The following is a 27556-nucleotide window of genomic DNA, read 5'->3' on the forward strand; positions in this document are numbered from 1 at the left end:
AAGAAAAGAAAACCCTTAGCGTTGCAGATGTGCAGGGCAAAGAAAAACAAAATGGGCAGAGCGTTAATTCCTGGCATTTGGGACTCGCCCTTTCGGCCAGGACAGAATGAACCGCGGTCAGTTTGGTTTGGTCAGTGTTATTCATGCCTTTCAAAGTGACCACAAGTACCAGGAGGCTTTGAAGCCGAGAGTACACAAACACGAGCTGGCACTGGGCTGAACCTCACTACTATATTTGAGTCACTTCTTCCCTCCAGGTCCTTCTGCTGCAGACACATGAACAGTGTTTGCATTAGTTCTGCTGCAGAGCAACCAGCTCATGAAAGCCTCAACACGAACCTGCAGCTTGTTCGCAAAAATGTTCAGCGTTTAACTCGTTGGATGTAAAGTTTAGAGTTCAAGCAGGCATTCTCTCTCCGTTTTTGTATCTTGATTATCTCCAACTTTGAACCGAAGAGCACTGATCAAAGTCTGAAAAACACAGATTCAGACCGCTTGGGTTTCATATCCAGCAAACCTAAAGAACCAATCAGAATCAGCTTCCAATGTTTGCGTCTGAATTACTCCAGATATTATCACAGTTTTACAGAGCAGAGCTGCAGGTGAGCTGGTGTGCTCGAGATGCAGCGAGCGTGGGTGTAAAAGAAGGGATTATTTTCATGGAACAAATCTGAAAAGATAATAGAAATATAATGTTGATATGTGAAATTAATAGGTCTGGTTAGTGGCCAGACAGGGGCTTTAAAATTAGCAAAGTAAGAAAAAAAAACTTCATGTAAAAGAAAAAGAGACAAAAAATCACAAAAGGTGGTAAGACAACTCAGAACTACAACAAAACTGAACATTAAGAAGGATTTAATAGAGACATAATATTGAAGTGTGGTAAATCCAATAATTTCTAAATAACAAAAAGTATCAGAAATATTTACAGCGTGCAGGAATGTGCAAATTCTTCACTCATAGTATCTGAATGTCTGTAAAAATTAGGTTCATGACTCCTGAAGTGTTATGTCTGCATTTTCTTCAAGTACGATTCCAGAGTAAAGAAAAGGAAACTAACATTCAGTATGATGACAAAATCACGTTTTACATTTCACATTTGCATGAAGTTGCAAAAATTGGAAGCTTATGATAACTTTACTTGTATAGCAGCCTGAAGAAGAGAATTCACAAAGTGCTCAGTTAAAACATGCAACACAGACAGTCAAGCAAGATATAGGACACAAATCAGAACAGTCAATTAAAATAAATAGTAAAAAGGATCATAAATTACATGAATAATTAGCTAGATTAGCACTTTTATATCAAACAAGGGAACTAGGCAGTTTGAAAATTAAAGAATAAGATTGAGAGTTAATGTTACAAATAAAAAATCTAAAGAAGAAAATTAGAGAATTAGAGAGATGACATCACACCAAAGAACCAGGCAGCTAAAATTAAAATAAAACGAGAGCAAATCTAAAATAAACAGGACATAATACAGAATAAAACACTGAAATTAAATAGAGCTAAAAGCAAACTTCATATAAAAATGTGTTTTCAGAAGTGATTTAAGAGAAGTTACTGACTGCAAGCTTTATTCTTCTTCAAGTTGATTTTCCCTAAAATTAACTTTCAGTGATTCTCAGGAATCTAAACTCGTGACTCTGATGTTACTTCATTTGGATGAAGTGAATTAAATGCTTCTTACCAAGTTGGTTCAACACTTCTCGTTTTTCGTTACAGATGTTTGGATGTTTTTTTTTGCACGGCATTTGATTTATTTAGAGCAGCTTTTTTTTATTTAGCTGCTGACATCCATCAGGTTTTAACTCGTCTGGAAACAGGTTTTGCTCATTTTAAGCAAAATCAATCGACATACAGTAAAGCCAATGAATCAGTGTTGATTTATTTGGCAGAAATCTGTGCATTTTCTTGTTATTTCTAATCATTTGGGAAGCAAAAATATTTGTTAAACTTTAAGTCATTTATTTGGGATTTTTTGCCTTTTTTATAGTTTGAAAGCAGAGAGAAGAGAAGAGTAGGGGAAGGACCTGCAGCACATGACGATGGGTCAGACTCAATCCCATGACCGCTGCATCAGGACTATAGACCTTGTTTAAAGTTTTTTTATGGGTCGCCCACTCAACCAGTTGAGCTATAAGGACACCTGAATGTTTGTTAAACTTGAGTAAATTATTCCCTGAATAACAAAACCGGTTTTATTCTGAATTCTTATCATTCTAATGTTGGTGATTTTCCTTCAATGCAGAGAAAACCCTTTTGGAAGATGCCAGAGATTCCTCCCTGTAGGAAAATCCCTGCTCTGACTGGTTCTGTGGAGAACTTTCGGGGTTAAACGGGGCATCAGGGCACTGGACGTCCTTCCTGCTCAGCCGCCAACAAACTGGAGCAGCAATGAAAGGAAGCAGTCATGAGAGGATGAAAAGATAGATGGGTGGAGGTCAGGAGGAGAGAGGATGAGGTCTCCCAAAGAGACCACTGGGAGGGAGGAGGCTGATCAGATGCAGGCTGAAGGACTTGAAAGAGGAGGAGGCTGGAGGGAAACTCCCTGCTGGTTATGAACAACGGCTGAGGCTTGGAGCAGCAGAGCAGCTCCAACTGAGCTGAAGGACAAAACTCTGCCGAGCTGCAATCAGGAAACTGTTTCCGTTTTTATAAATTGGATTAAGACATCTGGAGCCCTGGAGACGTGTGGGCGGCTGAGCGGATGAATGAGAGCTGCAGGATGACGGAATAAAAGCTTCCAGCCGAGGATCCTCCCGAGGTTTGACTCTGCAGGTGTGAACAACTTTATTTCTTCGTGCCGTGAAGGAAAACTGAGAGAAACCTGATGACACAGCGCTCAGAGTTCTCTCCTGCAGCACCTGCTCATCACTGAAATTGGTTTCCATCCTGCAGCTTCAAAGCCGGCAGCAATCATCCACAGTGTTTGTCTATATTCAAAACAGAGCAGAAAAACAGCTTGTAATTATGCTCTCACTCTCATTATCTCTGTTTCTGCTGCTGCACCACTGAGAGGTGAAGCCAGAGTGGATGAGAGGAGGCTTTTCTTCTTCCTCCAGATTAGAGAAGGTGGAGAGGAAGGCGAGGAGGGAGGGAGAGATAAACAGAGGCAGTTTAAGGCGGTAAACACAGCGAGACTCTAAACACATCAGCCATAAATCAGCTGTATTTGTCTGAAACAGTCAAACTGGAGCAAGGAGGCGACGCTGTGCTGGTCAGACTGGGAGCAGTGGAGGAGTGATCACCCACAGCAGATTATTTGTGACTTAAAAACTTTGATTTTGCAGCAGAGCAGAGGACTCATGGCCTGCTGCGGTGTGTCCTGCCTGTGCAGTAAGATGAACCAGCAGCAGGGCAGGTCTTCGTCCGGCCTCCCCCCCAGGACGCTGCTGCTTCTGCCCCTGCTGCTGCTGCTCTACCTGCCCCTGTGGAGCCAGCAGGCCGAGGCCGTGGTCCACTCCAGCTTCAGGAGGCTGAGCGGACGCGAGAAGAAGGAGATGCAGAAGGAGATCCTGAGCATCCTGGGCCTGCCGGGGCGCCCCAGACCCCACCCGCCTCTGAGGCCGCCCTCCTCGGCGCCCCTCTTCATGCTGGACCTTTACCACGCCATGTCGGTGGACGGCGAGGACGACGGCAACGAGATTATTGTGAACGGACCCGGCGTGGGGAAGTTCCCGGGGACGACTCAGGTGAACCACGCCGCCCTGCCGACCCTCAGCACCCACACACCGCCGCTGGGGACGGTGGTGAGCGAGGCCGACACCGTGATGAGCTTCGTCAACCTCGGTGAGTCCAAAGGCATGAAGACAGTTTAACTTCTGAAACCTGCAGGAGGGTTTGACAAGCATGTTAGCTTTAAAAATCACCAAAATGGCACCATTTTTCAGCCAGAAACTGTAGAAACAGAAGTTATCGTTCAACTTTCTGATGGCCTGTGAACTAATTATGTTACAAGCTTAACCAAATTTAAAATTGTGATATTTCATCAAAGTTATGTCTCCTTCCAACATCTGCCAAAAATAAATCATTTGCACTGAACACATTCTGCTAAAAACAAAAAAACAAAAAAATCTGCATTCCTTGGCACAACCAGGAAGTCATTAGACCCGGCTGTGACCGACAGTCACGTGACAAAAATTCAGGAACTTTCGGTTGAACTGCAGACAGTGTTTACACAAGGAGAGGAGAGTTTGGAAGCAAATTAATGATGTAAAACATCTGTGTTGAGTATCTAGAGGTACCTGTGGTCTCTTGGAAAAGTATTAACAGGGAGGTTCCAGATTTTCAAAATTTTATAAAATAATCCAAAAAATAATTACAGTAACTTTCGTATTTAATGATTTATGGCATGCAATTATATTATAACTCTATTTCTCGACAAAAAAATGGTGATTTTTGTAGTGGTAGTTAAAGTGAACAGCAAAAACATCATGAGTGAGCATACAAAGAAAGAGCACCACCTAGAGAAATGAATTCAACCTTTATTTAGACACTGAAGTACGTTGATTTATGGAGGCCCCTTTACAGTTTAGCCCTGTAAGTTTAGAAAAGTGTAGGCACAAAAATGAGAAACTTGCATAGCAATGTTAATGTAAATATTAAAAGCAAAAGCGTTCATTAGAAAGCTCAGCTGACCTCAGAATAAAACCACATTTTCAATGTATGAATATTCTTGTTATTGCAGTATGTTTACTTTGCATTTCACTGCCTGCAACATATGTGGCATATAAAAGCTCTTGAAAACAGCTTATAAATAAACAAGTAATACACAGTTTCTACCACATCTTACAGAGACTGAGTACAGTATAAGTATAAATGTATAGAAATTACACTGTAGTTGAACACTGATTATCTCAAACATTTTTCTTTGGGAAACATGATTTCTTCCTGTACAAGAAAACATTTTTATCAAAACTTAGTCACAGGTTCGGACACGTGATATTCAAATTAGCAAAATGTTTGTACTGTGTGCATCAGCATTCGTGCTGCTCAGAGTAGAGATGACAAGGTTCTTCTAGTATTTCTGGTTCTGGTAAACATTATGAATTTAGTTTTATGTGTTTTATGAACTAATTTAAGGTTATTGAGTACAAATTGTAACTTGGCAATGCGGTACTGAATGGATCTGACAGCAGAATGTATATTATCTGCTCAAAAGTATTAAACTGTATCATCTGTACAAAGATGCACATTAGAGCCAGACACAGTGGTGAGATGTACAATGTTGACTTTTTGTGTGGTGAACATGGAAGGTTACAAACTGCTAGAAATCTGATTTTACTTTTTAGTTCTGTAACTTTTTCTTGTTACAGAACAAGATCTTAAAATTAATGCATGCAGAGATATCACAGTTTGAAGGAACAGTTTGGTATTTGGGGAAGACGAGGAGATCGAGTTAGCAACCATTTTGGACGCAGGGCTTGAGTAGAACGTAAGTGGACTTTACTTTTTGGTTCTTAAAGACTTTTAACATCTTTTCCATGACACTTTCTCAGTTCTAACTGACTGGTGGGGATTTACAGGTATTTTTTGTGGCCAAATAGCCCAAAACTCACATTGTTTGTGGTGCAGATCGTGGTAAAACTGTCTAAGGAAGGATTTCAACACTGCATTGTAAGTACATGATGAGTGGTGTAGATCTTCTCTCTAAAGCCTAAAAAATGAAGCCATAAAAAGTGCAGAAATCAGTTTATTTGTAATTACAATATGCTGAGAAGTCAGTGTGGACTTTTTGGACTAGTAAGCCAAAGGAAAGCTGCCTATTCCAGCTTTGAACAAACAACATATAATGTGTTAATTAGGGATCTTTAGAATTGCCGTTAATCTGATTTTATTGCCTTCAGATGCATCCAGGCTAGTTGTGCGCTGAGCAGCTAACAGTATCAATCTTCTCATTTACCATACAGCAAGAAGGCATGTAAGAGTTTTCCCCCCACAATGTCAGGCTGTTCCTTTAACCTTAATTAGAGAACATTTTTACCGTCGGGCTTCGACTCAGTGGTTTGGCTACAAACTGTAAAAGGATGAAATTACACTGTGTGTGGACTTGATGACACTGTCAGTGACATGTAGCTGCTACCAACATTTTTAGTTTGTTCTCCGCTGTGCAAATTTCCACAAACTCTGAGAGGATTAAAGCCGCTGTCAGGATGGCTGAACTATATCGGTACATTTCCATTTCTGCTCAGCATTCCTGCATCCAGCTGCCTCGAATCACTGCTGCTGCTGGAAAACCATCCCAGTACTGAGAGGGTTTTTAGGACCGTGTTTGATAAAGAACAGGAGTTGATTAGTAAACAGTATAGATCACTTTCTGTTTGTTCACATCAGCCAAAGACATTCAGTCTAATTAAGGTCTCAGACATTCATACATTACTGTTCAAAAGTTTGTTGTCACCCAGACTATTTCATGTTTTCCATGAAAACTCACACTTTTATCCATGTGCTAACATAATTGCACAAGGGTTTTCTAATCATCAACGAGCCTTTCACAATGTAGCATTAGAACACAGGAGTGATGGTTGCTGGAAATGTTCCTCTGTACCCCTATGGAGATATTCCATTAAAAATCAGCTGTTTCCAGCTAGAATAGTCATTTAACACATTAACAATGTCTACACTGGATTTATGATTCAGTTAATGTGATCTTCATTGGTAAAAAAAAGATTTTCTTTCAAGTATAAGGACATTTCCAAGTGACCCCAAACGCTTGAGCTGTAGTGTACATCTCATAATATCAATAGGGAGCAATAGATTTCTAGCGTTTTACCAGCGTATTGTGACGTGGTCTTTAAGTACCTGGATATAACTGCTAGTACTTCCAAGCAGGGAGTCTGTGCTATTGGTGGGTGAGAAACTAAAAGTAAAATCAGCTACTAAGTGTGTCAGTGAAGTGTTACCAGAACTTCTCCTCTGCATTTATTTCTTAAGTTTCTAAAACTCTACTGGATGGATGAACACCGTTAATCCAAAAGATATTCCCTCATTTGGTGTTTTGTTGATGGTAGTGGAGAATGTTGGTCCAAAGACTCCTGTAGGTTTTCAGTTTGGTTCAAATCTAGTAACTCGGAAGGTTCTAGCTGATAATTCAGGTCATTTTCATTCCATTCAGTGGCCCCTCATGACCTATAGATGGGTGCATTATCACTCCATAAGAGACTTTATATGGATTTGTAGAAATTGGTCCTTTAATGTGGACAAGTGAATCCAAACCATGGCAGCTAAATGCCCCAACAGCACAACAAAGCCAAGAGTTCAAGTTTTTCCTTTAGTTTGTCAACTGAAGAAGTAACAATGATCAGTAAAGTAACTGATTAGTCTAGTGAAAGGGATTTACTGAACAAAGAAATGCCTGAAATTTGTTTATTTTAGCTTCTAAAATATGAAGATTTCTTGTTCCTGTTGTTTTAGTTTTTATGTAGTTTGAATCTTTGAGTGTGAACAGATTGTCGGACACATTGACTGTATCTAAAGATGGACGAACCCTCCATGACTCCAGCTGTAGGTTTACTGAGCAGCAGTTTTGAAGCTCAGTGAGGTAACTCCTAACAGCAGTTTTAGACTTTTCACATCTACGAGTACGGGAGGATTTACGAAGGTCGACTCGACAAAACTGTCGTCATCTTTAGGTCCAAATCCAAGAAATTCCATCTAAAGTGCAGCAAATTAGTGTCTTCATGGCAACAAAGACAATAATGTTCTACTTAGAAGAGTGTTCAGAATATATAAAAACAACCTACTGCACATGTGTGTAAAAGAGTCCTAGAACTGGACTCCAGAGGTCGTATAATAAGAACAACTTCACATCCAAGGGTGTCCACAGAAGTCTGTAATCAAAAGTTAACTCCCAAATAATCCACAACTGAGCAAAGATGTGGATCTGAGGCCCTGAACTGTCCTCCTGATGGCAGCCATCTGTTAGAGCGACAACACCCTGAAACATCCAATAACTTTAATTCTTAATGAGTTATATACAAATTCAATCCTTGTCCGCTTGTCAAACAGTAAAAGTAACTATAGAGACCAAACCTGTTTTTATGAATGGTATTTTATTCTTTTATAAAGTTTGACAGTAAAATTATATTATTTTTACTTCATTTAAATCAACTAAAATAATTAGTTCACAGATGTTTTCCATTATTTGGAAAGAAAAATAATGAATATTAAGGACTGAAAAATAGTAAATCATTTATTCAACTTTTTTCTTTTTTTCTTTACAGACTTTCTACGTTTTGTTGAATTACAGATAAATAGTAAAATGACAAAAAAAAAAAAAAAAAAACAGGCCAAAAATCAGTAGTTTTACAAACAATAATGAATACTTTTACAATGTGGAACCATAAACATTTACATATATTCACTGTTATTTTACAATATTTCACCCTTTTTCAAACCTGTTCCTTCTGGCCTTCTTGTTGCCAGATTTTCACTGTTTCTTTTACAGGATTTTTAAAAATAAATTAGTTTCACAGTGGAAGAGTTTGCTGCTTCTGTTCGATAAATAAACAGTTTGAATAAATCGTCCGACCACTTAAACTTTCTAATGATTGATTTCTGGCGTCTTACAATCCACATACAATTCACCAATTTCTGAAAACACTTAATGATGTGTAGTTATGTAAGAAATCCTGCTGCAGACTCTGTGTGGTCGTCCGTGCCTCGATCAGATCCTCAGCAGTCTAACTGATGCCTATCGGTCCGTCAGAACACCAACTTTAAACATCCTCCTGTCCACTTCCTTCCTCCTGCCTCTCTGGGTTTGTGACGGTGATGTGCAGCCGGGCCGTCGTGGGAAACACCGTCTGCTCTCTGTTCGGGGTCTTTAATGCTCCAAATGAAGGGTTTCCTTTGCCTAACTCTGCTCTGTTATGGAGCAAGAAAATGCACCCTGAAATTTATCATTCAACGCTCTCGAAACAAAACATCTCATCCCCCAGAAACCACCGAGGCTCCGTAAACAAAGGTGACTCAGAGCTTAATAGTGGCACGGCAGGGTTTGCTGTTGAAATTTATTTGACACTAAAACCTCATCAGAAGTGCATAAAAGTGCAGATAAACACGTCACACGGCCTAAGAGTTGTATCAGTCCACATGTTGTTTCTTACTTGTGTGTTTTGGATGTCAGCTGCAGATTTATTCCAATAACTGATGTGTGTGTAGTTCATGTGAGTTTAGTCGAACATTGGAGGGTGTGTGTTCCTACGCATGTGTAATGGGAAGACACAGCTGGTTGGAATTAAAGGCCCCACTGACACACGGCGAGAAAAAAAAAAGCAAACGGTCCGAAGCGAGATGAAAATACTGCTGTGGAGGAGCAGCTCTAAAAATACCGCTCAGGCCTGCAATTAGTGGTGTGTGTGCTGAGCAGCTGCTGTGGTTCAGGGCACTAAGTGTCTCTAATTACTGCACAGTGTGTGTGCTGATATGAGCCCAGCCCATCGGGGGAGTCCTGTCCTCAGTATCTCTATTTACCGTGAATCCAGACTTGCATGTGTGTGTGTGCTGCCAAACCCCGCTGACCAGAGCTGCTTCGTGTCTGTTCAGGGTTTCACCAGGACACATACACACACTGGTTCGGTTTGGATTTGGTGGAGGAGGTGTGTGTTCGCCTCTGCGTTTACATGTCCGTCTTTAACAGGCTGCATTTTTCCTCTCACTTGGGTTTCTGTTGGTTGCGACTAAAAGTAGGGAGTCCTGGTCCCATCGCTTTTAATATCTGGCATCTGCAGATACAACAATCCAGCATTATTTTCCCCAATAAAACTCCCTTCATTGACACTTCTATTTTTACCTGAGGTGTGGGCCTCAATAAAGGGTCTGTATTGAAGATGTCCTGATCAAACCCTCTTGTTGTCCTCATTTACGGGCACCAAAAAATATTGTTTCCTTGTCTGAAAAAAATCCAAAAATTCAGCAAAAAAATTCCCCAAATTTCTGAAAATTTGCAAAACCTTCAGGAAGAAAATTCCAATAATTCCTTAAAAGTTTTACCCTTAAAAGTTTTATTTTAAAAAAAATCCCCCAAATTTGGCAAGAAAATTCTTGTAAATATTTTTTTAAAAATGAGCAAAAATCTTCAAAAAAATTCCTAAAAATATCTAAAGTGATTACACATATATCAGTAAAACTTGTATTATTTTCTTTAAGAACATTCACATAAAAATCAACCAGAAATTACAGAAATAAAAACTATTTAAATATGGTTTACATAAAGATTAAGAGTGCTTTAAGATATCACAAACAAAGCTGAAGGTTACAGCATTCAGGTTTATCATTACTCTGAATGAACACCAGGTTGAAAGGAGTCGATTTTCATTTTCTTTTTTAAATACCAAGGAAGTTCACTGTTCTAATATCAAAAACAGAGCTGGAACTTTTAGCGATTGCATTTAGAATAACAGCAGTGGAGGATCTTAGTGATCTGACTGGAACATATAAAGACAGAATACTTCTGTGAGGAGGAGCGACAGAGTTTGCAGTTTATCAGTTGGTGAAAGAACTTTGGAATGAATTGCAGAAGTGGAGTTTGTGAGTTCTTCTTCCAGCTCTGTTCTCGTCCCTCCGTGGCCTTTTCATGGACTCATATCCTGTCATCTCTTCACACCTTCACTCTGCTGCTCCTCATCAACACGTTTTCTCCTCTAACATCTGCTTTAAACTAACATTCCCATCAGATATCAGTCAGCTCATGTTTAACTGCTGAGAGCATCGTCTGCTGCTTTGCTGTAGAGCTGCAATGATGAATCGAATAGTTGATAAATAACACAAATAACTAGAAAAGCACTCAGAGAGCGCAGTACTCCACCAAGGCTGTTCATTCCTCCATATAGCATTGTCAGAAATGCAGCATTTGTTTCTTAATTATTGATGATCAGAAATCACAGCACCATAGAATGTGTCCATTTAATACAGATGTACCCACAAACAAAACGACCTTATGCTGAGCACAGACATGTGTTATGCATGTGTACGTTATGTACGGATACCGAATCACATGATCTAAATATGTAGCCGATGGCGGGAATTGATGGGACTCAGAAACACCTCCACAATTTAATCAATTGTTGCTTGTATCATTTCCGACAGATGAGTCCCAATAAGTCCACAGTGGTGGATAGTGGATCACAATCATGTGATCGTCAGCAGGCAGCTGATGTAGTGTTTACTTGTTGTCATGGTTACAGTGACGCTGTGCCGGGATCTCACGATGATACAGAAATCTTTCACAAATCCATGGATCCAGACTATAAGCTGCATCAGTGCCAAAATCTAATCACCTGGTCCTTGTGTCATTTCTGACCTTCCTTGAAAATTTCATGCAAATCCGTTGTTTTTTTGAGTAATGTTGCTGACAGACAAACAAACCAATGCTGATCGTCACGTCACTCCACCGAGACTCCACTTCCTTGGTGGAGTAATAAATGAATCAACAACTGTTATGATAATGAATTAGAGTTATTATATTCTTTAAACTGTCTAAATTCTCTGATTCCAGTGTCTTAAATATGAATTTTTTCTGCTTTCTTTCCTCCTCTGTCTCTGTGACAGTAAACTGAAAATATTTGGGTTGTGGACAAAACAAGGTCATCTTGAACTTTGGGAAACATTTTTCAACATTTTCTGACATTAAATTAACTGAGAAAACTGTCAGCAGATGAACTGACAATGAAAATAATTGATGGTTGCAGACCTACTTCTCTATAGTTTAATTCTTTGGAGATGGAAAGCAGTAGAGAGGATTTCTGGACACCAGTGAAACATTTCTAACATTTTAACGTTCACACTACCAGATTTTATAGCTCTGTTCTCTCACCTGGTGGCTGGTTTGCTCTTGAAGTTATTTGTACTTTTTGTATGGTGTAAATTAAAGATTTCACTCTAATGTCAGAGTCTGAAAGGCCTCCTTCAGTGTTTTTACATTAATGACGTGCCAAATTCTGCCAAACTTATAATGTTGCTTTCTGAATTCTAATTTTTAAAAACTGACCTTAGTTGGGAGTCTTAATAAGTCTTAATGCTGTCTAGAATGCTCCTTTGACCAACAGAAATGTGTTTTTCTGTCTCTCCAGTGGAGCAGGAGCGTGACCTGCTGCAGCCTCGTCCTTACTGGAAGGAGTTTCGCTTCGACCTGACTCCTCTTCCTCAGGGAGAAACCGTCACAGCGGCAGAGTTTCGTATCTATAAGACTCTGACGATGGGCCAGAGGGCGAACAGAACGCTGCACATCTCCGTCTACGAGATCCAACGAGAAAACAGACACAGGTTTGGTCTAATTTGCTCTTTCTGTCTCTTTCAGTGTAAAGTTTCAGCTCTTCTGGTCCTGTTATTGTTTATCTTGTTCTAGACATCATGCTTCTCTACAGTCAGGTTTTTGTGGTGCTAAATAATTACAACTCAATCAATCAGACTTCATTTGAATAGCATGTTTAATACAAATGGAATGAAACGCAATGTGTCTTATTAAAACAAGACATTGTATAGTATGGTATAAAAATGTCAGTATTTTTTTTTTTTACAACATTCTGTATTATGCCATTTTTTATGACATATTATGACATCTTCATGACATAAAGTGATATTTTTCTCGAGATTTTTTTACATCATACTGTACTATGACATTTTTTACCACATACCATGCTATGACATTTTTTGGGACACATTAAACTCTGACACATTTTTATGACACTGTGCTATGACATTTTATGACACACTATATTATGAATTTTTTTTATAACATAGTATATTAAGACTTGTTTTTTTTTACCACATATCATACTATGACATTTATTGTGACCTGCTATACTGACATTTTCTACAACATACTATACTATGACTTTATATGACATACTATTCTCACATTTTTTGTGACACACTAAACTATGACATATTTTGTGACATGCTATAATATGACATTTTTTACGACATACTATTACATTTTTTATGACATACGATACCATTTCTACAGCATACTATACTATGTTTTTTTTTACAACATACTATGCTATGACTTGTTTGATGACATATTATAATTAGATTTTTTTTTACAACATACTATACTATACTATGACATTTATTATGACCTACTATGCTATGACTTTTAAAAAAAATTATATTATGCCTATTTTACCTCATATTATGCTATGACATTTTTTTAATGACATACTATACTATGACTTTTTACCTACGATAGACAAATTTTTATTTTGCAATACACTAGTACTGACATTATTTTACAACATACTATACTATGACTTTTTATGACATACTATACTAAGACATTTTTTCCAACATACTATACTATGACAATAGACATACAAAGACATACAACGCTATGACTTTTGAACGACATATTATACTATGACATTTCTTTGTATGATATACTATACTACGACATTTACTTACAACATATTATTCTATGACATTTATTCACAACACGATGACATTTTTTACGATATACGAATAGTCATTTCTCTTGACATTTTGACAGACATATATAGTATGTCGTTTAAAAACGTCATAGTATTGTATATCATGAAAACTGTCATAGTATAGTATGTTGTGAAAAAAGTCATAGTATAGTATGTGGTGAAAAAAGTATCATAGTATAGTATGTTGTTAAATAAAAGTCATAATATAGTATGTGGTTAAAAAAATCACAGTATAGTATGTAGTTAAATAAATCATAGTATAGTATGTCTTCATAAAAAATGGCATAATATGTAGTAAGAAAATGTCATCGTATAGTATGGGGTCTAAAATGTCAGTGTATAGTATGTCGTAAAAAGTGTCATAGTTTAGTACGTGGTTAAAAAAAGTCAGAATACTGTCAAAAATTATCATAGTATAGTATGTCTTTAATAAAAGTCATAATATAGTATGTGATTAAGAAAAGTCATAGTACAATATGTCTTTAAAAAATCATAGTATGTAATAAGCAAATGTCATATTATAGTATGTCGTAAAAAGTGTCATAGTATAATCTGTTGTAAAAAAAAATTGTCACAGTATAGTATGTGGTTAAACAGAAGTCATAGTATAGTGTGTGGTTAAAAAAAGTCATAGTATAGTGTGTGGTTAAATAGAAGTCATAGCATAGTGTGTGGTTAAAAAAAAGTCATAGTATAGCGTGTGGTTAAATAGAAGTCATAGTATAGTTAGTATGTGGTTAAAAACGTCATAGTATAGTATGTGGTTAACCCTTTAAGCTGCAGTCAATTCCAGCCATTTTCAGTACAAAAAATCGCTAATATTCTATTTGTAAATAAAAATATGACGAGAAGTACAGGGAATATTGGACGCGCATCGCGAGGTGCATTTCTTTGAAAACGACCTATTCGTGGATTATATACCGACTTCAGGACATGTTTTGGACAAAATAGTTTACTGGCTTGTTTCATCTGGATGTAAAAGGTTGGATTATGGCCGTTTTTTGTGGAATATTTTCATCTGTGTGTAATATTGAACCCGGAAATGTGAGTCGCGCTGTGTACGTTGAAGCCGTCTATAGAGAACGGATGGATGGATATTCGTTGTGTCTCGGACAAATGTGTTTTTCTCACCCGCTGTGGTAATCGCATCTGAAAGTGGTTTATATCGGCGGATTCATGAGAATCTAACCTTTTCATCGGCGTATAGTGTTTGTATAATCGCGTTTGCAGTTTCAGACATTTAGCAAATTGCTTCTGCAGATCTCAAAGTGTACCGCGAGCGGGACACTGAAGCGCAACAGGTTAAAAAAGGTCATAGTATAGTATGTGTTTAAAAAAAGTCATAGTATAGTATGTGGTTAAAAAAAAGTCCTAGTAGAGTTTGTGGTTTAAAAAAGTCGTAGAATGGTATGTGGTTAAAAAAAAGTCATAGTATAGTATGGGGTTAAAAAAAGTCCTAGTAGAGTATGTGGTTAAAAAAGTCATAGTATAGTATGTGGTTAAAAAAGTCATAGTATAGTATGTGGTTAAAAAAGTCGTAGAATGGTAGGTGGTTAAAAAAAAAAGTCATAGTATAGTATGGGGTTAAAAAAAAGTCCTGCTATATTATGTGGCTAAAAAAAGTCGTAGAATGGTATGTGGTTAAAATAGTCATAGTATAGTGTGTGGTTAAAAAAAGTCATAGTATAGTATGGGGTAAAAAAGGTCATAGTATAGTATGTGGTTAAAAAAAAGTCATAGTATAGTGTGTGGTTAAAAAAAGTCATAATATAGTATGTGGTTAAAAAAAGTCATAGGATAGTGTGTGGTTAAAAAAGTCATAATATAGTATGTGGTTAAAAAAAGTCATAGTATAGTGTGTGGTTAAAAAAAGTCACAATATAGTATGTGGTTAAATAGTAGTCATAGTGTGGTATGTGGTTAAAAAAGTCATAGTATAGTATGTGGTTAAAAAAAGTCGTAGAATGGTAGGTGGTTAAAAAAAAGTCATAGTATAGTATGGGGTTAAAAAAAAGTCCTACTATATTATGTGGTTAAAAAAAGTCGTAGAATGGTAGGTGGTTAAAAAAAAGTCATAGTATAGTATGGGGTTAAAAAAAAGTCCTACTATATTATGTGGCTAAAAAAAGTCGTAGAATGGTATGTGGTTAAAATAGTCATAGTATAGTGTGTGGTTAAAAAAAAGTCATAGTATAGTATGTGGTTTAAAAAAGTCGGAGAATGGTATGGGGTTAAAAAAAAGTCCTAGTAGAGTATGTGGTTAAAAAAGTCATAGTATAGTGTGTGGTTAAAAAAAGTCATAGTATAGTATGTGGTTAAAAAAAGTCATAATATAGTATGTGGTTAAAAAAAGTCACAATATAGTCTGTGGTTAAATAGTAGTCATAGTGTGGTATGTGGTTAAAATAGTCATAGTATAGTGTGTGGTTAAAAAAAAGTCATAGTATAGTATGTGGTTTAAAAAAGTCGTAGAATGGTATGGGGTTAAAAAAAAAGTCCTAGTAGAGTATGTGGTTAAAAAAGTCATAGTATAGTATGTGGTTAAAAAAAGTCGTAGAATGGTAGGTGGTTAAAAAAAAAGTCATAGTATAGTATGGGGTTAAAAAAAAGTCCTGCTATATTATGTGGCTAAAAAAGTCGTAGAATGGTATGTGGTTAAAATAGTCATAGTATAGTGTGTGGTTAAAAAAGTCATAGTATAGTATGGGGTAAAAAAGGTCATAGTATAGTATGTGGTTAAAAAAAGTCATAATATAGTATGTGGTTAAATAGTAGTCATAGTGTGGTATGTGGTTAAAATAGTCATAGTATAGTGTGTGGTTAAAAAAAAGTCATAGTATAGTATGTGGTTTAAAAAAGTCGTAGAATGATATGGGGTTAAAAAAAAAAGTCCTAGTAGAGTATGTGGTTAAAAAAGTCATAGTATAGTATGTGGTTAAAAAAAGTCGTAGAATGGTAGGTGGTTAAAAAAAAAGTCATAGTATAGTATGGGGTTAAAAAAAAGTCCTGCTATATTATGTGGCTAAAAAAAGTCGTAGAATGGTATGTGGTTAAAATAGTCATAGTATAGTGTGTGGTTAAAAAAAGTCATAGTATAGTATGGGGTAAAAAAGGTCATAGTATAGTGTGTGGTTAAAAAAAGTCATAATATAGTATGTGGTTAAAAAAAAGTCATAGTATAGTGTGTGGTTAAAAAAAGTCATAATATAGTATGTGGTTAAAAAAAGTCATAGTATGTGGTTAAAAAAAGTCATAGTATAGTATGTGGTTAAAAAAAAGTCGTAGAATGGTATGGGGTTAAAAAAAAGTCCTCGTAGAGTATGTGGTTAAAAAAGTCATAGTATAGTATGTGGTTAAAAAAAGTCGTAGAATGGTAGGTGGTTAAAAAAAGTCATAGTATAGTATGGGGTTAAAAAAAAGTCCTACTATATTATGTGGCTAAAAAAAGTCGTAGAATGGTATGTGGTTAAAATAGTCCTAGTATAGTGTGTGGTTAAAAAAAAATCATAGTATAATATGGGGTAAAAAAGGTCATAGTATAGTATGTGGTTAAAAAAAAGTCATAGTATAGTGTGTGGTTAAAAAAAGTCATAGTTTAGTATATCGTCCAAAATGTTACAAAAACGTCATAGTTTAGTATTTAATGAGCCATTCGCAGCTTCACTGTACCGGCCGTGTGTACTTAGACTTGCATGGCTTAATCTTTGAGACAAGCATATGCTACTGGCAGGATCAACCAGGTAGCCCAAAATATGAAAAAGAACGTCAAAGTTTAGTATGTCGTCCAAAATATTACTGAAACTTCATAGTTTAGTATGTCGTCCAAAATGTTGAAAAAAACATCATAGTTTAGTATGTTGTCCAAAATGTCACAAAAACGTCAGAGTTTACTATGTCATCCAAAATATGAAAAAAAACCATCATAGTTTAGTATGTCGTCCGAAATATGAAAAAGAACGTCAAAGTTTAGTATGTCATCTAAAATAGGAAATAAAACGTCATAGTTGAGTATATCATGCAAAAAGTCACAAAAATGTCATAGTTTAGTATGTCGTCCAAAATATGAAAAAGAACGCCATATTTTGTCGTCGACCTGTCCAGGGTGTCCCCTGCCTTCACCCGAGTCAGCTGGGATAGGCTCCAGCACCCCCCACGACCCGAATGAGGATAAAGTGGTGTAAAGAGGATGGATGGATATTTTGTCGTCCAAAATATGACAAAAACGTCATAGTTTAGTATGTCGTCCAAAATGTGGAAAAAACATCATGTTGAGTAAGTGGTTTGATAAAAGTCATATGTTTTAAAAAGTGTCAGAGTGCAGTATGTGTATGGTGTTTTTATTGTTTATCTTGTTCTCTTCGTCATGTTTCTCTACAGTTGACTTTTCAATTCAACACAATCAGACTTCTTTTGATTACTGTTTAATACATATAGAACGTAATACAAAGTGTTTTATGCAACAAAACAGTCTCTCTCGCTCTGGAAACACCAGAGAGACAACAGGTCAAAAATTCAGAATAAGACAATGGGAGGAAAGTGAAGTGAGAAAAAGAAAACACAAAGACAGCTCTCACTAAATCAACAGAATATAGTGTATTTACTATAGTAACCTTCCTATGTGGGTAAAAACGTCAGAATATAATAGGTTGTAAATAATCTCAGTAAAAAGTACAGGATATAATAAGAGTCAAGTATGCCTACTAAAAAATCCTGGTCTGTGTTGGATAAATATGAAGAACCAGTATTATTAGCTTTTGCAGTTCGTATAAATTTCCGTCTTTCTTTCGCCCACAGAGAACCAGAGCTGGTGCTGCTGGACATGCAGTCGGTTCCTGCAGGTCAGGAGGGCTGGTTGGCCTTCGACGTCACCGCGGCCTCCAACCACTGGCTGCTCCACCCTCGAAGCAACCTGGGAATAAGACTGTATGTGGAGACCGAGGAAGGTGGGTTCACTGCTGGACCACAACACAACATCATAAACACAAAACTCACCTTCGATGATTTATTTCTGCTGAACTCCAAAAACCATTGGTGGGTTATCGTTTTAAAAAAAAAAAAATCACAGAATTACACAATTTGTCCAAGCCAGAAACTGTAAAACAGTGAGAACAATCGAATTTTCAGGTTGTCATTGAGCTACGTGTGCGATTGTTAGTTTCTTTAGAAAACTGACCAAATCTAAACTTAAAATCATACTTTTCAAAATCTAAATCACTTTTAATTTGGCCAAAAATAAAGCCTTTGTTTGCATAACATTTAATTTTTTGTTGTTTTAAAAAAAATCTGCCACACAAAGTTATTTCATCTCGTAATAAAAATTAATTGAATGTTCATTTATCTAATCTGTGTTTCCACAAAGAGGAGACAAGTGTGACAACAAAATACAGGCCATCCTTAAAGTCTGGACACAGGGAATCTCATTAACGAGAACTTCTTTTTGCCTCCACAGATTAAATATTGTCTTAAAACAAGTCCATCCATCTTGCTGAAATGTCACTTGTTAAGTAAATTTATCTTAAATCAAGTGGGATGAGACATTTTGACTAAAAATAAGACAAACAGACTTGGGAAGATTTTGAGTTTTTGCAGTGCAGCCGTCAAACTAAAGTCGATGTTTCTCGGCTCACTAATGTGTTCAGTGGTGTTTTTATGTGATGTAATATAAAGTTCATCTTGTGAAAATACCTCCCTTCAGACCGCTCCCTGTCCGCCGGCTGGATCGGGTTGGTGGGTCGTCGGGGTCCTCGCTCCAAGCAGCCCTTCATGGTGACCTTCTTCAGGGAGAGTCAAGTTCCCTGTCGGCCGCCGCGAGCTGTCAAGCCTCATCCTCGCAAGAAGAAACTCAAATACGACCTCCCGGTGCCCAGCATCCACAGTAAGACTGCACAGACTCACATTAGACTCTGGTATACTCTGGTTTGTGGCTTTAAAAGTTAATTTGGAACATTTTCAAGACGTGGAAACGATCTATCCAGCCAGTTCAGCTTCTAAAATCTGTTTCAGGACGACTGAGAAGGAACAACTTGTATAGATTTTAAATGAAGTTAAATGGAATTGTAGGAAAACTCACCTCACTGGGATGATAATAACTGTAGTAAAACCTTAAAATATACAAAATATAGTGAGACAAGTTAATAGTTTTAATCTTATCCTGTAAATCTCATCATTGTTTGATCTTACTAAATGTTTTTCTCTTTCCAGATCGGAGTCCTGCTAACAACGGAGGTCAACCCTGTAAAAAACATGAACTCTACGTCAGCTTCAGTGATCTCGGCTGGAAGGTCCGTTTCTAAAGTTTCTTCATTTATATTAGTCTAGTTTTATTGGAGAGGATTCAATTCCGGCTGCTCAGTGGAGTAGTGGTTAGCACTTTCGCCTTGCAGCAAGAAGATCCCTGGTTCGAATCCCGGGGTGGGCCTGGGATCTTTCTGCATGGAGTTTGCATGTTCTCCCTGAGCATGCGTGGGTTTTCTCCGGGTACTCCAGCTTCCTCCCACAGTCCAAAAATATGCTGAGGTTAATTGAGTACTCTAAATTGCCCGTAGGTGTGAATGTGAGTGTTCGTCTGTGTATGTAGCCCTGCGACAGACTGGCGACCTGTCCTGGGTGTCCCCTGCCTTCGCCCGAGTCAGCTGGGATAGGCTCCAGCTCCCCCCGCGACCCTAATGAGGATAAAGCGGTGTATAGAGGATGGATGGATGGATTCAATTCCACTTGGTTTTATTTCAGTTTTCAGAAAAGAAACGGTTGGTCAATCTCTACACCTTCAACTCCATCGATTTTCAATTCTAAAACAAAGTCAGAAAATAAAAAAATGTGTCTTTTTAAAAACTTATCTAAGCTTGTAACAACATTTTAAAATTAAGATGTTTTCCGTTTAATTTTGTCCTCAAATTGGAATTATTTGCGTTCTTACATTATTACTGACATTTATATGAGGAGTCAGACATAAATTATGAACTTTCACTTTGACATTTTTAAACAATTATCAAGAAATGACTGGAGTTTCATGGTAGCAGCTATTCTCATTGTCATTCAGTTCATTAATTAGTGGTTTCGTCAATAAAATGTCATATATATGGAAAGAAACTTAAATATGTATATATATGAAAGAAGCTGGAATCAGAGAATTTACACTATCCTAAAAATAGATTAACAGGTGATTTAAAAAAAAAACACAGTTAGCAGTTAATTTAATAATGGGCAGCTACTAGATATTTATAATTCTGTCATGAAAAGTGATGAAAAAACGTTAATATATTATAGCTGATGTTCTTATTCTGGGGTCAGGGATTTATAGTTTCAGTAGTTCTACATTAATAGTTAATTTAGGCTGTCAACAGGATCTGCACACTTAAATCCTAAAAATACACAGACATTAACAGTTAAATTAACAGTATTTGATTTCATTTACTCCTGATAGAATCTTTTCTTTGAGGTTTGACTCCCTCTAGTGGTGGAACTCTTCACTTTAGTATAAAACTGGATATTTTAACTCTTGGTTTTATTTCTTGTGACCAAGTTTTTTTTAAACTAGTAACATGTTTAATTTCTTTTACCTTCCCACTGTGTAATGTCTTATGTTATTAAAACTCAACAGGTGCGTTCTTATTTAATGTCAGATTAGACGGCTGTGGTATTTTCTTTTGTAGATTATATGAATGTTTTATTTTTCCAGCCAGTCTTTCTGCTTCATGACTTTTGTTTCTGTCGATCACAGGACTGGGTTTTGGCTCCGACCGGATACTCGGCGTACTACTGTGATGGAGAATGTTTTTATCCTCTGGGATCCTGCATGAACGCCACCAACCACGCCCTCATCCAGCAGGTGGTGAGTAAAATGCATCACTACGAAATGGATGTTTTTTTTAAGGTATTTTTGACTTTATCTGACAGGTTTAGTCGAGAGTCAGACAGGAAAGTAGAGAGAAGAGCGGGGTGAAGACCTGCAGCAAAGGGCTGTGAGCTGGAATCAAACCAGACCGCTGTGGGGGGGGATTATAGCCCCTGTTTATGGGTCACCTGGTCTGCCAGCTAAGGGGCTATAGTCCCCCATGCAGTGGTCTGGTTTGATTCCAGCTCACAGCCCTTTGCTGCAGGTCTTGCCCCAATCTTCTCTCGGCTTTCCTGTCTGATTCTCGACTAAATTTGACAAAGCCCAAAAAAATAACTTGGAAAAAAAAGTCAGGTGCGCCAGTTCCTGTCCAAAGAAGGTCATTATTTAGCTTCTCCAAACTGAAGGTTTCATCTGTTGTAAATGACACACTGACAACTGAGTACGTCCTATAAAAAAAGAAACCAAACTGTTGCTTTAAGACGTAAAAAATATGAAATATGATCAGTTTTAATTCAGCTTGTGACCTAAAAGAACAAAATCTAACTCCGGCTACTCTGTTTTTAGAGCTAAAGCATCAACATTACGGATCAACTGCAAAGTTTAGAGAAAGAGGGAAGCACATTATTTTTCCTCTTTCCTGCTTCATTAGTCTCATCCAACACTTAACTATTCTACACAGTGTGATATTGTATGCAGATACAATATCACACTGCTCAAGGATTTTAAATGCTCTATTAGAGTTTTCCTGTATTGGTATTCTTCAGTGAGGAAAAGCTATAAATAGCTTTACTGTTCTGTATAAAACCTAACTATAAATCTTAACATGGTGTTTGTCAGGTTCACCTCCTGAAGCCGGACGAGGTTCCCAAAGCGTGCTGCGCCCCGACGAAGCTCAGCCCCATCTCAGTCCTGTTCTACGACGACAACAACAACGTTATCCTGAAGAAGCATCGCAACATGGTGGTGAAGACCTGCGGCTGTCTATGAGGCTGATTCAACATCTGGACTCCCAGAGAAGAGGTTGAGTTTCTCTGCAGTGGGGTTGTATGAGGTAAACAAGAAGCTCAGCTGTGTGCTGCTGAGAACACAAACAGTCAACATTAGTTAAGTGTTTGGTTTACTTAGAATATTCTCACCACTTTACCGTACTGTCAGACAGGTGTTTCTTCTGGTGTGACATTTTCTCATCTATTGAACTTCTTTATTCCTGCACAGTTCCAGCTGTGCAACACAGGAAGAAATACAGAAGTTCAGAGAAAGTAATTTTAAAAGAAACGAGCTGTCCGACAGCAAGGAGAGTGGTGAGAAAATTCTAAATATAGTCCACACTTCCTCATACAACCCACCTAAAAGAAAACGTTCACCGATTCTAACTCTGCATCTAAATTCAAATGTTTTCAAACAGAATTTGTCTCACCAGCATCAAACCACACAGACTTCATTTTACTACAGGTTCAGTCTGTAACGACAGAAAGGCAAATGATATTGGATGGTTTCAGGAACCATTAGTGATGCCTGATCTGTTGTAAGGAGGAGATTAACTCACAGCACTACTGTTGTTACGCAAAAATGTATATGAAGAGATTATTAAAATGTATTCAATTAATAAAAACGTGTCTCATCTTTTTTATGGCTCGGACTGTAAATAATCAAATGTCATTTTAAGGCCAAGATATACTCAACTGTAAACAGTTATGACACTATTTTCCAGTTAGCTTGGAGTCAAAGCTCTGAATGTACACAGTAGATCAGATTTTGTGTCATCCATGCATGTCGGGTGCTGTGGCTGCCAGACAGACTTGTGCAGAATGAAGTTTACATCCTTGCAGATCTAAACACTAGCCTTACATGTGCCAGGTCAGAGTTACACTTTCTGCATCTGCAAGGATCCATGCAACATAAATTTTGACTTCACTACAAAATGTGCAGCCTTTGGTCGCTGCAGACTCGTGCAGATGATAAACTCTACATCACATGGACATTTGTAGATGAACACTGGTCTCACTGACACCTGTACAGTTACTGTTTCAGCTTCCACACACATCTGTGGATGTACATTTCATAATCTGTACAAATCTGACTGGCAACAAATGCAGTAAAGCACATGTGCAAAGAAAAATGTACATTACTTTCTACTGTACAGCTACACTACTGTTTGGAGTCACTTAGAAAGGTCCTCATTTTTTAAAGAAAAGCATTTTTTTCTTTATGAAGATCACATTAAATGAATCAGAAATACAGTCTAGACATTGTAAATGTATTAAATGACTATTCTAGCTGGGAACAGCTGATTTTTAATGGAATATCTCCATAGGGGTACAGAGGAACATTTCCAGCAACCATCACTCCTGTGTTCTAATGCTACATTGTGTTAGCTAATGGTACTGAAAGGCTCATTGATGAATAGAAAACTTTTGTGCAGTTATGTTAGCACATGGATAAAAGTGTGAGTTTTCATAGAAAATATGAGATTGTCTGGATGACACCAAACTTTTGAACAGTTGTGTATGTAACGGATGTCCTCCAAGCAGACTAGAAAGTAGAACAGCAACAACAAATGTGTTTGCAATGGAGTATAGTCACAGCAAGATGTATAAAATTTGGAACTTGCCTTCCTCATGAGCAGCTAAAATGAAGTTTAACAGAAGAAAACTACTGACTTCTTCTTTTCCTTTTTCTAAACAGACATTTAAAAGAAGGTTAAGTAGCTGTTTTGGCTGACTTTCTGATGCTAAAGTGATAAACTATTTCAGCTGCAACACTAAAAATAAAGAGTTACACCTTAAGGAACAGTTTGGTTCCTATGAAGTGAGGTTTGTATGAGGAACTTATCCACAGTCAGTTTATCACTTCCAGTAGATGAGGATCATACTCTCAGCAGACAGGAGGACCAGCTGTGGACCGTTTCAGCAGCAATATTTTAGCCCTTAAAAAGAAGAATCAACATCTGTTTAGAGTATTTTCACTGCTTTACCTTGAGTCTCTTTTCCACTGAAGAACACAAACTGTTTCATCTCTTTCTTTAGACTCCATTTGTGGGATCTGTTGGCTTTAAAGAAAGAGATACAACAGCTTGAGTCACAACAAACTAAAAGCATCAAGTAAAAATGAGTTCTACTGATTTTAACTTCATCTTTTACAAATAAACACCATACCTGCATGACCCCCGTGTTTCATCACCTCGTCAAATTCAACAAAGTCAGCCAAGAAGACGAATCACATTAAATACATTGTTCAATTTATTGAAAAGGGTAAAAAAAAAAAATAGTACAGTGAAAGCAAATCAGCTTAGTTTTTTGCCAGCTAGTGAATGTCAGAAGAAAAACAAAAGAAAACAAAAAAAGTCAATAATATTGGCAGTAACTTCAACTAAATCATTTCACTCTCAGTCATCGGGGCTACTTACATTTTCTTCAAACTAACAGCCGAAAGTGTCAAAATGAGCACAGAGCTGCGTGCGTTAGAAAAAGAATCAGGGTTACAAAACAAATCTGGTCCTGGTCTAACCGAAGCAGGGACAAAGATGGGTTTATTGCCACGGTAACGAGCCTGAAACGGGGTAGAAGTGGAAAAAATTGGGAGAAAGAAACTAAAACGTAATAGAGTTGCTGTTGTGTGGTGTAACGTGAGGTACTGTTGTAGGCGGTACTGAGTGTGGAGCAGCAGCAGCACGGAGGAGGCACAGCTGTGGGGTTCCATCCACTCGTAAACTGCATGTGTTGAGAAGCCAGTGGTCATGAAAGCGGCTGTGAAGGTTGTGCAAAATGGAATGACTCGTGGAACCCGACAGCTGTGCCGCGTCCGAGTGTGTGAATCTACAGTGACGTGTGTCGTCTCTTCCTGTGGACGATAGTTTCAAGCCGTCAGCTAAACCACACGCTCAAAAATATCCTGTTTGTTAAGTTTCCATTGTAGCTTTTTCAGAACTCCCTGCCTTCAGTCACTGGTCCTGCTTTCTGGGAATCTGCCCTCCCCCCTTTATCTGGAATACCAAGGTAGTTAGGTACACAATAAATATAAAAATGGGCTGCTGGTGTACGTCTGCCCCCATCATCACTGTTTATCTCTTACACTAACACACACACACATACGTACACAGCACATACACACATCCATCCCATCCCATCCCGACCCGACGTCCGTGAATACTGACAGGTCCCAGAGTTCATCATCCTTCAGGGGATTCAACGTTCAGTCCGTGGTCACTGCGTATCTGAAGAAACAGGTGTGGTTGTGTTTGTATCAGCAGTGATTAATCCACTTTAAGTAACACTTGCTAGTAGTATTTTTTATTTCATCTTCTGCAGGGTTGCACCAAAAGGATTCATTTTAAACCTGATTGAATCACAGCTCACTCTAAATTATGTTCCACCAAACTCTAAAACAAGCGTAAAATCAAGCTCGATTACATTTAAACCTCAGCATTTACTCTAAACTTGAATTCAATTTAGTGAAGTTACAGCTAGACTTAGAACTCCAGTATGAAATAGATACTTTAGTAATCCTGAGGGAAAGTCAAATATTCAGTAGCTTACATACAACAACAAAAATAAAAAAGAGACAAAACTGGAAGGTTAGTATAACTCTAAAAAAAAGTTCCTGTACAACACTATAAATAAAACACTTGTAATTTTAAAATCTATAGAATACTAAATGTATTAAATGTCAATATACAGTGTTTACACATTTGAAGGCACCGTGATCTAAAGTGTAGTAAGCTTCATAAGGTGTATAGACATTTTACAACCATGACTGAGACAGAGAAATGTGATCCACTGTTACCCTTCTGAAAGGGTTCTGGCATAGAAACCTTTCAGAAGGGTTACATTTTCTTCACTGTTGGTTCATTTTTACTGTAATCTAAAGTCCTGTATCTCTATGGAAACAGCAAAACCATTAAGAAGGTGAGAGAACTCCTCTTCTTCGGAGATCTCTTCTGTGCTGTACGACAGTCAGAATGTCATAAATCATGAAAATGACAAAAGCTAAAGTGAAATTTCTCTGTTTTATAAAACTTTCTAGACCTAAATCAACATGTACAGCAGTTTTTTCAAGTGCCCACAATTGTTATCAATACAGGAAAAATAATGTTGGCCTAAAAAATTAGAGATATTTTACTACTTGCATTTTTACAACTTCTACAAACTCTTCTTTCGTCAGACGTCTGCGCATAACTTTTGAGTTTTAAAAAGTTGTTTCACCACGCTGAGTGGATCTTCCAACAGCTAGCTTCTCTGTATATTTTTGAGCCATGCAGCATTTATTTTATCAATAAAGTATGTTTCATTTTCTCTAAAGACAGCCTGCAGTTCACCAGAAAACTAAATTATTGTCAGGAAGCTCAGTAAAGGGTGTATTGTGTTGTTTCTTTATATAGAGTCTGATGCAACATTTTTATCTTTTTTGTCAAATTTTTGAATGAGACATACAGACTGATGTATAATATCTTGAACTTCTGCTTGTTTTTTTTCTTGAGGAAGCTTTAAAATGCTCCCAGACAATCAAAGCTGAAAGGATTTCTGTTTTCATAGTTTCTTGGTTGGTTTGGTTGAATTTTGGTTAATTTTTTAAAAAGAGAAATGCCTGAAATCTGCCAACAGGTTTAGGTTCAATGAGTAACTAATGCAAGCAAGTTTTTAAAAATGTTTTTTTATTGAAGTATTCATTTATTTACTTTGGGAAAACAAGCTGTGTTGCTTGAACGCTGCTTAACTTTGGTTTACATCAACACATTTAGTTTTTAATTGTGTAACGGAGCTCTGCTGAATTTAAAGCTAGATTCTCTCATTTTAAACCTCCGTTCACTACACTATTTTTCTTAAATTAATCTTTGTCGGTGCAACCCAGCCCAAAGCTACAAAAATACAGATCACTATGAAGAAAAATCTGCCTTTACTACAGCTTAGAAGCAATTCAGGTAGAACTTACCCAGGTTCAGGTCCAGTCAGAGGCCTTTATGCCTGAACGTCGGCCAGCTCAGGAGGCATCGGGGACTTGGGATGTTTGCTCTCAAAGTGCTGCTTGAAGGTTTTGGGGTCGGGCATCTGTGTCTAAAATAAAGACAAACAAGGTATGAGTTCATTTTATTTTCGTCACTCATTAAATTGTTAAACTAGATTTGACATGTTAATTCTTAGCAAATTGTTTCTAAAATCAGGTAAATGTTTCAGAAGATTTCTGACAGTTAAATGCCTTCAAAAAACGTGCTAAATGAAAAACTTAAATTTGATCACTTATTTCCACACGTAAACCCAATAACTAACAAAATCAATAACACTTTATCAAA

The 27556-nt window shown here is 37.4% G+C and overlaps 2 protein-coding genes across 3 annotated transcripts in view; one reads left to right on the forward strand and one right to left on the reverse strand.

Annotated features, from left to right (window-relative positions):
* Positions 1-24567, forward strand: bmp8a (bone morphogenetic protein 8a). 2 transcript variants are annotated; one of them, XM_051956146.1, is made up of 8 exons: positions 1-165; positions 3365-3792; positions 12075-12267; positions 18228-18376; positions 19129-19308; positions 19635-19714; positions 21154-21264; positions 22108-24567. In XM_051956146.1, exons 1-8 carry the CDS (start codon positions 107-109, stop codon positions 22255-22257), a joined length of 1350 nt encoding a protein of 449 aa, XP_051812106.1. In that variant the 5' UTR covers positions 1-106; the 3' UTR covers positions 22258-24567. The 2 variants fall into 2 exon arrangements, with proteins under 2 accessions (XP_051812106.1, XP_022053473.1); XM_022197781.2 differs by lacking the exon at positions 1-165 and having other exon boundaries at positions 1055-3792.
* Positions 24487-27556, reverse strand: part of zgc:91910 (Zinc finger protein 706-like) — a 6718-nt gene continuing 3648 nt past the window's right edge. The window contains exons 3-4 of the mRNA XM_022197780.2: positions 27199-27320; positions 24487-25483 (exon numbers count right to left, since the gene is read on the reverse strand). Of these exons, the coding sequence (XP_022053472.1) occupies positions 27225-27320 (96 nt within the window). The 3' untranslated portion in view covers positions 24487-25483; positions 27199-27224. The remainder of the gene's footprint in view (positions 25484-27198; positions 27321-27556) is intronic.

The sequence above is a fragment of the Acanthochromis polyacanthus genome, chromosome 11 (genome assembly GCF_021347895.1).
Source record: "Acanthochromis polyacanthus isolate Apoly-LR-REF ecotype Palm Island chromosome 11, KAUST_Apoly_ChrSc, whole genome shotgun sequence".
Classification (NCBI taxonomy): Eukaryota; Metazoa; Chordata; class Actinopteri; family Pomacentridae; genus Acanthochromis; species Acanthochromis polyacanthus.